We start from the raw sequence: 12,507 nt of genomic DNA, 5'->3' as shown, positions 1-12,507 counted from the left end.
CGGGGAAAATATGGCTGAAAAAAAATTCAGGCCCCCCCCCCTATTGGCAAAGGCTGGATCCGCCCTTACGACTGTACCTAGCGATGTCCTCTATTTTAGCAGAACTTTATATTCTGTTTTCCTGGTCAGTCTCTTGCCGGCTTAAAGGATGAAGAAACACCCGGGAGAAACCCTTTTCAAAGTTCGTCTCCCCGTAGTTCCCTTTTCGCCTTTTCTTGATTATGTTACTTTTTGTTCTCTTTTATTTCGTTTTCTTCTTTTACCCTATTCTTCCCCGTTTCCTTCCGTTTTTTATCTTTCTTTTGATTCATCAGTTATAATTATGCATGACCATCTAAATATGAATTATGTCCTATCATGTTCAAGTTGTAGACGACACAATCATGGCCGTCGCTATAGGGGGGTGTGGGGGGAAAAATTGAGCTCGCGCTTTGCGCTCGCGTGGTAATTTATATTAAGACCACATGGAATACCTTATCTTGTTTTTAAGAATTTGAATTAAGTTAGGACTAACCCTCCCAAAACAAAATTTGGCGGCTGCAACGGGGGAAATGTCAATGAAAGTATTTCCACCTCCCTCATATTCATGAAAGCCGGATCTGCCACTGTGTATGACAGAAGAAAATGTGACTGAGGACAATGAGGAACTTTACCATGACTCATGGTCGTTGGTAATCGGTACCGATATTTGTCGGTAATCAGGGCCTCCACACCCCCTATACTGGGAAAAGACATCGCGACGCCCCTGGACACAATGGATGAGATTTACCAATTCAGTATGATTATGATGGATGAATTGTGTTTATTGGTTCATTATATGTTACAAACAATGCACATAATGACGTTGATTAACATAACAAATATTTCAAGAAATACTTATATATATATATATATATATTACAATATAAATTCCACTGAATACGGTGGGTACATTTGCATTCGAAATATGAAATTATATAATGAATTATAACAACATGAAATCAAGCATAATTACTAGGAATATAATCATCACCCAGCTCATGACCTAAACTTCTTTGACAAAATACGTTAGTTGCATGATAATATCGAAGCATTTCCTTTGATTAAAACATCAAACAAACAAAATCTTTGTTATACTACTTCCAGAGTAGGGAAAACATATAGTAATCCAAATAATGCTTGAAAATATCGAGGAAAACCAGCCTCATGCCGTATATTAATACAATGACCAAGTACAAATATAAGTTTTAAAAATGAAAGTGGAAAATAAAAACAATTGAATTGAATTGAAACGCCCTGATTTTTAAAGTAGATTTATTAAATCGAACCATTACAAGCATTCAACATAAAGACATTCTCTCATGAACTGATATAATGTTTCAGTTATCAAACCAGATAGGAAACATTATTTTAAACCACGTATAGGAAGTCAAAATAATGATTCTTGTAAATCGTTTAAAATCAATGGATTAAAATTTGGTTCTTATGAGACCTCCATTCTCTATATTGATTGAAAAAAAAAATCAATTTACATTACTACAACATGTGGAGTGAAACTGAACCTATATACAGGTCTGTGATGGAAGTATAAAATATCACTCGAAAGAACAATATAATAAAAAAGATAATGCTCCAGTTGATGATTGAAGAAATAAACTATAGGCTTCTACAATCAAGGCAGCCGTGAGTTTTGCATAAAAAGAGGGAGTTCAGTAATATGATTATATTTGAACCAATATGAAAAAACGCATTAATCAAGATATCCGCAGATTTTCATAAAAGCGCTCGAGGCGAAAGCCTACCACATTTCCGCGGCGGATGTGATCTCGCGTTTAGACTTCTTCGTGACGTAATGAATCACTACTCTTCAGTTGGCGTCATAATTAGGGCATACTTTGGCTAAATGTGCCGATTGGTACTGAACTCTTTTGAAGTTTGTTGCTGTCGTATTTGTAAGGGATAACCTGTTTGGCTGTGTATGTGGCAAGGTGTGTTGTGTCGAAATAGCGATTTTTCTCGATGTGTGCGTCGAAATGTGAAGCACGGAGCTGCAGAAATAATAAGAAAAAAAATAACAAGTGTCAGGAACACAAAGGAAGCGAATCAATAAACCATCTTTAAATGAACCTGTTTTACCCAAAGTTTTACCAGAATATGTATCAACTTAAAACAAAGTTAATTTATGTTTAGCTGTTTAAAGGCGGTTGAAATCGCGGTCAACGTGAAATACATGTATATACTTAAGTATATATTTGCAGTATAACATCCATCGTGACAAGTAGCCCCCTATTGTATTTCACTCTTTGTTTCATTGTCATATTCATGTATACCATCAATTACAGTTTCTTTCGTTTGTCTTGCATGTGAATTTCTATATTAATTATTCATCTCGAACCAAATCCAAGAAGAAGTCGCTAGGTTTACATGTATACGCGAAGGCTTGAAGTAAGCGGGGAGCGGCGCCAGCCAAAGTTTGTTGGAAAATAAAATGGGAAAAACTGATTAATGTCAACAAATGTTAAGATTACTGTCTTGAGTCACCCGCGGATCCAGTATTCATTTTTTTATTCTATACTTGTCCGAAAAATTTGGTGTCACTCTCAAATGAAGTCTTTTTGGGGTGCGCAATTCTTTTTTTTCCAAAGTTCACGGGTTGAGCCCGCATCTTCTCCCCCCCCCCCCGGATCCGCGCCTGTAAAAATAAAGCCCTAAAAACAATATTCTTCGTTACTAGACACCCTCAGCCTATCTTGGATGCGAATTATTAATTTTTTATGAAGAACCTGATTCTTTACCTTGTTGACTTGATCTTCACCAAGTACTCGGTTGGGAGTGACGCCCTCACCGTAAGGAGGTGGGAAATCATCCTTGGTCGTTGAGACAGTCCGAACATCACCTGAAGGACGATATTGAAGACAAAAGAATTCAAAATTGATTTAATGAAACAGAACCAAAAAAAAAAACCAAGTAGAATCTCGTCTGCATTATGTGCCAGCAGTGTAAGATGACTTCGTGACAATGAAATATCAAACATTTACCCTTTTTCACTTCATGTTTGTTTTTTGTTTTTTAAATTTAATTATGATAAAGATGGTCTGTTACAAGTATCAGTTCGCCAATCTAATGAAAATTTGAAAACAAATGCAGGCATTTATCATTTATTCCAGGACAGATATTTCATTTAAAACTGAATGCAATCGTAAAACATGCCCGCTCAGACTGCCGAAAATAAATATTCACAATGTTACAGTCTTAAAGTCAATTGGGAAAAGTTGGGGGAAAGAGAATAGTATTTTTACAAAGCCTGTCACCGAGCTTTAACTCACCGTATACGTCAAGAGGAACTGATGAATTCTGCAGACCATCGGCACGAACGGCAAAAGCCGACTTGCCGAGCACCGGATAGTCATCCGATTGTGTTGTCGAGTAATATGACGAAAGTTTTCGAGGTTCTCCGAATGTGACGTCACTTGCAGTTCGCATCATTGCACCCGAGACTATCTTGTTTCGGAATTTTGAATGCGGCTAAAAAGTAAATTATAAAAAGTTTCTATTCATATACATAGGCAAAATTAATATGTACATGTATAATAATAAAATTCTGCCCATTGGGCATGATTATTAAACACTTTATGGTATATGTTGAGAATTTTATAGTATCAAAATCGTTTCAGATTCGAAGCAGTATCCTTTAAAACCCCATTGAAATAGAACCACGTGAACTGAATTATGATTAATTTTTATAGACATGATTTGGCTACAAGTTTGGTTCTTATACACACACCACCGATGAAACGATCGTTCCATTAAATCATAGACAAAATGTAACTGCATGATATCTATCGTATTGGTTCTTGTGAATGAAACAACTTAATGATGTTTCATGAGGACATCATAATATATAACTGGGATGTAGTTGGAGGGGTAGGGGAGAAAATCATACTTCTTTTCGTCGGAGATGTGCTGAGGCCGCATCCATTTTTAAAGTTATTCCTGCGGAAAGACTATGCCTACCTCATCGGTCTGTAATGGTTTCGCATATTTTAAAATGTACCTTAGCGACGAAATGAGCTGAAATATCCAGCGTTTGAATAGCAAAATGACAAAAACAAAAACACCTAATCTTATAATTGTCACACCTTCCTTCGAGGAATTAATTGGGAAACGTTAATGAGCAGGAACCCCTCCCCCTCTGTATAGATGATTTTATCAAGACCACACTTACCAGTTGATGGTAGATGGAATAGTTGGTAGCCGTTGTTCTATCCATAATCCTCTCTGGGTCCATATCACCCGACGGAATACTGCTAGCATTGCTGTCATAAGGCACGTGCTTTTGAAAAGCTGTGGAAAAGTAACAAAGGTTCAGCTTCAATAATTTTGCTTCTATTTTTCATTAAACACTATCTTGTTCGCATCTTTGTCAAATTATACATTGCCCTCTCCTACTTAATCATCATTATCAGCATCATCAGCAGCATTATTATCATCATTCCTATCACAGCAAGAAAATCATCATCTCTTTCATCATACTCCTCTTCGTCATCATCTTATTCACCATCTTAATAATGATCATCATCGTCATCATATCAGTAGGCTTTTGTCATCATGATAATCTAATCATAATCGTCATCGGGCAGCGTCAACATCATGGTCGTCATTATCACCATCATCATCTTCATCATCATCATCCTCCTCATCATCATCATCAATTCATCACCAACAATACTACCATCACCACCATTGTCATCACCATAACTATTGTGATCCTTGTCGTAATAGTCGCTATCCTTATCTTTGTCAAACTTCCTTTTCTTGTTATAGACCTTAGCTATGTCCCCTCTTTCATTTTTTCGTCACTCCGCATCATCCTGCCAAAGGTACAAATAGGGCCTATGTTTCCATCTCTAAACCAATATTTAAGTTCCCTGGTATATGCACTTACGTGGAAGAATCTTTGCACCGAAATTGTCTGCAGCCGTTGTGCTGAACTGGTCATATTTCTTGCTATGGCCCATCTTGAAGTTTGTATCTCGTATCCTGGTTACGGCGTCATCCCTCTGGTATGGTTTATAAACTTCTCCGCTGAACCTTGGGTATGACGTCAGCTGTGTTGTTTCTCGATGGACCAATTTATCAATATCTCCTTGTGGGATGCTTGATCCAGCAAGCTATTGTAATAAAAATAAAGGGAAATTATCATGAAAATTAAAAAGATCAGCAGATGAAACGCAAGTCCCTATTCACTACTGGGACTACTACTTTCTATATCATCATTTCAAAATCATATTATCAGTGATAATAATAAAAGTCAAGTCAAAAGAGCATGTTTCACTTTATCCGTTTTTAGAATTTTCTAGTTTTTACATACAGTACGTGTTCCATATGACTTTAACAAATACATACATGTGAAGGTAGGGTCGGAAATCAATCAGTCTTAGAAATGTTACAGCATAAGTTTCATATTCAAACTATTGACTTTATACAATTTTAACAAAATAATAACTTACATCTGGTTTGACGGCGACGTAAGGAAGATATCTGCCTGGAAATTGTTCTTTAGACGACGTATCGTATGGCTCATGAGTACGAGAATCCCCTCTGATTGTCGGCTCGCCACCTGAAAAAAAAAAGAATATTGATAAGGAAATCAATCCTATATTCTTCAATTTTCTTCAAGTTTTAATACTTGCAACTTATGTAAGGGACTATAGAATTTTCAAAGTTATAGTCGACAGGCAATTGAAATTATATGTTAGTCTTTCCCGATTATAATGATACAATCTCTTATTGCCCTGAAATTATCGGTGGACAAAATGACAAATTGCCTTTATGGAAAATCAGTGATCAGATCGATTGTTATTCGGATTCAAGTAAATGTGACATAGTAATTTAAGCCCCGCCGCTATCAATATATCTACTGTATCAATATTATTAAAACATATATGTTTATACAAAGGACATTGGAAATAAGACAAATCATTCTTTTATGTTATATTAATTTAATTTGTTAAATTTTTATAACAGTTGTCAGATTTCCAAATGCAGTATCACAATGATACACCTGACCATAGAAATGTCCGTGTCCTTGATAAGATATCATGGTAGAAACTTTGTGAAAATACAAGATCATTGTTTGGCTTATAAGAAATGTAAGTAATTCGTTTTCCTTACCCGTATGCACGCATGGCGCTCTCGGCACCTTGATCACCGACGTGTCGTGCCCTCGGAAATTTCCGTGATAATCCGAAGCTGGCATCCTCTCCTTTTCTTTATCCCCCTCGGGTACGTAACTCCTCATCGGTTCGGGGTTCGGCAAAGATCGGGTCATTGCTTGCGGTGTCTGGAACTCTTGAGAGTGTGACGTCAGGAAGGATTCGACCCGGTGATCGGAGTCCATCTTAAAGTTGGTTTTCGTGAGGGCGGTGCACTGGCTGACCCGAGGAAGAAAGGTTCCCTGTATCGAGCAAATTTTTGCGATAATTGCAATTAAGTGATTCCCATCGTAAAACAATACTATATTATCATAGTAATCTATACTTCTTCAGTTAAGTTCATATTATGTTAATGATTGATGTTAAACTGCAGAATGATGGCAACACTGTCTAGAGTTTATAAAATGTTCAGTTCTCCTTTTAAAGGTCAAGTCCACCTCAGAAAAATGTTGGCTTGAATCTATAAAAAAAATCACAACAGCATAACGCTTAAAATTTCATCAAAATTGGATGTAAAATAAGATAGTTATATTTTAAAGTCTCCCTTATTTTTCACAATATGCACTATAATATATTATGCACAACTCAGTGACATGCAAATGACAGAGTCGATGATGTCCCTCACTCACTATTTCTTTTGTTTTTTATTGTTTTAATTATACAATATTTCCATTTTTACAGATTTGACAACTAGGGCCAACTTGACTGAACCATAAAATCTCCTCATTTCCATACCGACCAGGATGTGCATAATTGTTTTGTGAAATTTTGCAAAATTTAAAAATGTCATAACTCTCTTACTTATTTTACACCCGATTTTGATGAAATTTTCAGCGTTGTGCTTGTTGGATTTTTCTCTAATTATTCACATTAACTCTTTGTTTTGGGTGGCTTTGTCTTTTAATTTTTTTTTAAATCTGCTTCATGGCAACGTACAATATTATAAGGATATATTCGTAATATAAGAACAGAGTTTGTGACATTGATGATAAAATAAATTTTGTGGCGATGAACCTTGAATAAATTACGCAGATCTACATCAGATAGAGGACCGAAAGACAAATAATAGCGATCAGTCAGAAATTAGATTAAATCTGATCGCATGCTTGATGGTCAGTCAATAATTGGAACATTTTTTTTAAGCAGCAATGGTCTTGATAAGCAATTGCAGCTAAATTTGGGGGTAAATTGCTTCCATGTTGGAACTATTGGTTCGTTCCTAAAATGCTTTATCAACTTACATAGCTATTCAAATATTGAAGATAAATCGCATTCACGTAAGTACAGGGGTTATATATGATTTTAAATATGCGTTTGTTAGTTTTGATATATACATCATAGAAATCGCGTTGGTATCTGGGAAAAGGAAGATAAACCAACTACCTTGTAGGATGCATGTGTCTCTGTGGTATCCGCTGATCTCGCCACCAGGTCCTTGTGCATGACCGAAGCTGGTGCAGGAGGCTCAGCCGGATCCCCTCTCCCGTAGAACCGGTGCGCCACATAGTCTTTCTTGAAGGTGCTTTTCTTGGTTGCGCTTCTGCTGAGTCTTCTGTCGTTGCCGATGCGGTAGTGGGAAGCGGTCAAGAACTCCTTACCGGTCAGCGGGGCAGGAATCTTGTTGCTGATGACCGGGAGGGTGACTGTCTCGGCTGGCATGGTTCTTGGTTTCTTCCTGCATGTTGGAGAGAACACCGGAGAGAACATGGAGAAGAAACGAGTTACCATGGTTACAGGAAAGGGAAACGAATAAAGAAGTGTGGTAGCTTTGCGAGGGCACCATCAATGACCAGGAAGAAATAACTTCTGTGCAGGTACTACATATAGTAGGCCCTTTCCAGAATTTGAACGGATGTGTGAGATTCATAAAAAAAAGTGTACTTTCCTTGGCAGGCCAACTCGTTTTCGTGCCATTATCAGAGTGGACGTTTAATTATCACACGAGAGTAAGTCAATTTGCAGGTCGAATTGTAGGTCTATGCTTTGTTTTTGTTCGACGCTCGATCCTCTTCGAAATTTTCAGAACGATCACTTCTATGAAGTCAGCTAGGCAACATCAGCATCCAAGAACAATACTTATACAGGCACAACACTCAAGTACAACACTCTACTTCGCAAAAATCAATTATCAACACGATTTAACTCCATCTTTAACTCTGCTTTTATATTGAACAAGCTGCCATCGACATCTAATAATGATTAATGTGAATAGGAACTGTGTTTACTCTTCAATTTTAGCATGTAGAGTACTTTCCATTCTACAAACATTGCCTGGCAACGGTTTCCATGGATGGAGCTCAGCAGGTGGTTAGGCGGGATATCTACTTCCGTGACCTTACATCACCTTGTCGCATCACCACCACGATGCAGTTTGAGCTCATGATCATGGCAATAAGAAGACAGGATAAGGGAAAGAGGAGGATTGCATCGGGCAAAATGGGGGAGGGGGCGTTGAACATCAATTCGAACATGGACGAAATAGGAGTGACTGGGCATAAATTCATTTATCACGAAAAATAAGATGGAAGGGATTAGACAGGTTGACAGGACATGACGTACATTTTGTATTTTAAATTATTAAGAGCTCATTTAGGAGCAAACTATATAGGCATAGGCCTATAATACTACCAGTCATACCCACTATAACGATATGCGGAATACCGCGATGCTGACGGGTTTTCCATTAGACCTATATCAATTGTCTTTACAAGGAATTTAAACCAACGATTTGTTTCAATAGCATATTTACTTCTTGAAACCGGTTGCAACTATTTGAAAGGCCTGTTTGCGCCTTACCCCCCCCCCCCCCCACACACACACACGTACACCATCCGAGAAGCAAAACTCTAAAAGATATTTACAACTGATTTGCATATTGCATAAAGAGAGTAAACTCGTTCTATATTCCTCTAAGGACCAGCAAGAACCACCCCCCCCCCCCCGCACCGTCATGAAATATATGCTATATACTTTTGAGCTGTAACAGTAGTAACAGGGATAAAACCTTCTCGCTATACTGATTAGAGCCACGATTGATAGCAACATCGCTTTTGTGACATCACTTTATTGTTTAGGACCGCTTTGTTCCTTTGTATATTCATTAGTTTACACACTGTCAGACTATGAATAGACTCTGAAAACACTACTCTATCCCTAACTACACTTTAGTTGTTATTCAAATAAAGGGTGAGTCCTCATCAAGCACTTAGTAGAGAAAGATACATCGAAGGAGACAAACATTGGACAGTATTTACCAAGGGGTATGCCTACTAAAAGTTAAACACTGCATGAACTGTGATGGACAAGTCTTGGCAGCCAAGAACTGGTCACATTTTGCTTTCATGGCTTATTGGCTTCAGTGCCCCCCCCCCCCAAAAAAAAAAATCAAACGTTATTCCTCACAGCTGCTCATAGTTTTATAAGCTAAATTATTAACATTAAATATTGCTTCATAACGATATTTTTGTGAGCGCCTTTTTACATGATTCACGATTATTACTTGGTTTGATCTTTTTATAAATATTTTGTTATGATGGTAAAAATCTTGAGTGTATGTTGCACCATTATTGTCATCCATTTATTGATAGGAATGACCGGACGTTTTATTTGGAACGGCTCATAACAACGAATAATAATAATCGATTGCATTGGCGCAAATATTCGCTACTGAATGATACGCGCCGTATAAGCTAAAACAACAACAACATTCAAACCTTCCAAATACTTGATGGCCTACGTGTATAGGTGCATTATTTTGCTACAACTCAAAATGAAATTTACAAATAAACATGTATTACATACGAGAAAAAAATTATGATTATAGTACGTATAAAATCTTAATAAAAAGATTATTAGCGATTGAAATTTATTCAGAAGCTATCGAAAGTTGATTAGTTTGTAAGACAGTAAAGATTCTTAGGTAACGGGTTCAGGTCAATATTGTGACATACACCAGACAAAGGAGTTCAAACTCACTGATGTTTGATTGCTCTAATTTTTTTTTACATATCAACAATGTTTAAGACAACGAAAAGACATAACCGTCATGCTTAAATACTGAATTATTGTCATATCTCTGCATTTCTTCTTCCACCACTTCTCCTCCTCCTTCTTCTTCCTCTTTTTCTTCTTCATCTTCTTCTTCCTTCTTTCTCTTCTTCCTCTTCTTTTTTTCTCTTCTTCATCTTTTTCTTCTTATTATTCTTTATTTATTTTCTGCTTCTTCCTCTTCTTCTTCTTCCTCTTCTTTTTCTTCTCCTCCTGCTCCTTCCTCCTTCTCATCTCTGCATCACAATTGGAATCAGCACGATGTTGAATGGGACGTTTAACCATTTTGCATAAAAGTCCCTACTCCTCAGTGATGCCTGTAGCTATAGTAGGCCAAATTGTGCTTATCTGTCAAAAGTGCGTTTTGTCAACCTCTGACCATTATTATGATACAAATATATATATATATATATATGAATGTATTAGCAAATAAAAATCTATGTGATCCCTCACATAAACAAATACATTTGTGGTGCGTTGCTGTCCCTATATACAAATTAGAGCGAGGTATAGCATTTGCCTTCACAACAACAACAACAATCTATTTTTTGTGGAATTATTTTAATCGTAGTAAAGAAAAATGTGTTATTATCTGACTCACAATGCGCTCCAAAATCTTGAGTAGATGATAAAGTAGCTTACATTAATTTTTAAATCTAAAATATTGAGAAAGAGAACTTTTAAAAGATGTCACTGAAAAATATCGCCCATAAAAAAACGAATGGACTCGATAATGATTCAAATGCTGCAAACAAGTACGATTTATTCTTGATCATAAAGAATTAGAACATATATTTTGATTGGCAACTGAATGTAAACGGTAGTCCTATATGTTGGCCATTGTTCTTCGATTGGATGGATATCTCTAGAAATAATTCTAAAATGAAATATCTTTCCTCAGAGTTGAGTCAAGTAATAACTTCTATATATAGTTACAGGAGAAGAATGTCAACAATTAAGTTTTCAAAAAATGTTAGACCTAGATTTGCTGGTACATCTAATAGGCATATGCCTATTTTATGTAACAAAGCATTATCGCAATAAACAACGGAATAAACATCAAGTACGATTTATTCTTGATCATAAAGAATTAGAACATATATTTTGATTGGCAACTGAATGTAAACGGTAGTCCTATATGTTGGCCATTGTTCTTCGATTGGATGTCTCTAGAAATAATTCTAAAATGAAATATCTTCCCTCAGAGTTGAGTCAAGTAATAACTTCTAGTTACAGGAGAAGAATGTCAACAATTAAGTTTTCAAAAAATGTTAGACCTAGATTTGCTGGTATATCTAATAAGCATATGCCTATTTTATGTAACAAAGCATATCGCAATAAACAACGGAATAAACATCATGGTTACGTGCATAAACTTGATCTTGTTTACATAAACTTTAAAATCATACAAACAGCGAAAAACTTACCCTCTTTGTAAAAAGATTATAAATCCTTCGGAAAGATATAGATCCTGAAATATTAATTTATCCTTTCCCGATGGAGAATCGTGGGTTTTCCAGGCTGCCAACGGGACGACACGATGTTTGTTTGGTATCAACTTTTCGACTCGTTACATTACACACAGAATATAACATGCGAGTATATTGATAATACCCCTTTTGATCTCTCTGCACCCGACCGGGTTTCTCAATACGGGATAGTGTCAGCGTTGCTATGGAGATCTTTTATATGGAGGCACCGGGCCACATCGCATCGCGTCGCTGAATGGATGAACGCGAAGCGCACGTGAGCAGGCTAACACAATAGAGGACGCGAGACTATTAGCCAATGCAGTGACTTCATCTCATCCCGATACCTCCCTTAACTTGGTCACGCCCCGGACCGGCCCTGTCCCCCTTACAGCGGAAGGGGTTCAGTGAGTGGGGGGGGGGGGGGGGGGTTATCCCAAAAATTATCATAATATATTATAACAATATAGAGGTTGTTTACAAACTTTCCCGAACAATAGTTTCCTCTGAAATGCAACACTGCAACATTTTTTCAAGACACGATCACAATTTCAAGTACATCATGCACACAAGCTTCAATTGACTCATTCAAGTTATTCTATCCGAGACAATGAGGAATTAACTGGAACAACCTAAATTTAGTACCCAGCTCGGCTGTCAGCACGACAGGAATGTTCAGTTTCAAGGAGGCTGCTCTCCCTGCCATCTGAAAAATATTGCGCAACTCCCCTCACCCCTTCAAAAAAATAGAAAGAAAAGAAATTGTGTCATGAGCCCCTTCTACCTATAGGTGCGAC

The 12,507-nt window shown here is 37.1% G+C and overlaps 1 protein-coding gene across 1 annotated transcript; it reads right to left on the bottom strand.

Moving 5' to 3' along the window:
* Positions 1 to 1,405: 1,405 nt before the first annotated feature.
* On the bottom strand, positions 1,406 to 11,844 carry LOC129262134 (stabilizer of axonemal microtubules 5-like). Its single transcript, XM_054900182.2, has 9 exons — positions 11,669 to 11,844; positions 7,578 to 7,869; positions 6,154 to 6,436; positions 5,490 to 5,599; positions 4,925 to 5,150; positions 4,205 to 4,323; positions 3,306 to 3,504; positions 2,775 to 2,875; positions 1,406 to 2,027 (listed from the first exon to the last, which is right to left on the bottom strand). Exons 2-9 carry the CDS (start codon positions 7,851 to 7,853, stop codon positions 1,863 to 1,865), a joined length of 1,479 nt encoding a protein of 492 aa, XP_054756157.2. The 5' UTR covers positions 7,854 to 7,869; positions 11,669 to 11,844; the 3' UTR covers positions 1,406 to 1,862.
* Between the last annotated feature and the right edge of the window lie 663 nt (positions 11,845 to 12,507).

The sequence above is a fragment of the Lytechinus pictus genome, chromosome 5, assembly GCF_037042905.1.
Source record: "Lytechinus pictus isolate F3 Inbred chromosome 5, Lp3.0, whole genome shotgun sequence".
NCBI lineage: Eukaryota > Metazoa > Echinodermata > Echinoidea > Temnopleuroida > Toxopneustidae > Lytechinus > Lytechinus pictus.
This window is presented reverse-complemented; position numbering and strand designations above follow the sequence as displayed.

Bases quoted from the DNA above. Each gene is read 5' to 3' on its own strand.
- LOC129262134 (XM_054900182.2), bottom strand. From the start codon at position 7,853: ATGCCAGCCGAGACAGTCACCCTCCCGGTCATCAGCAACAAGATTCCT. The intron at 6,437-7,577 runs GTAGTTGGTTTA...TGCTCGATACAG, and splicing joins AGACACATGCATCCTACAAG to GGAACCTTTCTTCCTCGGGT. The intron at 2,876-3,305 runs GTGAGTTAAAGC...ATCGTCCTTCAG, and splicing joins AGTTCCTCTTGACGTATACG to GTGATGTTCGGACTGTCTCA.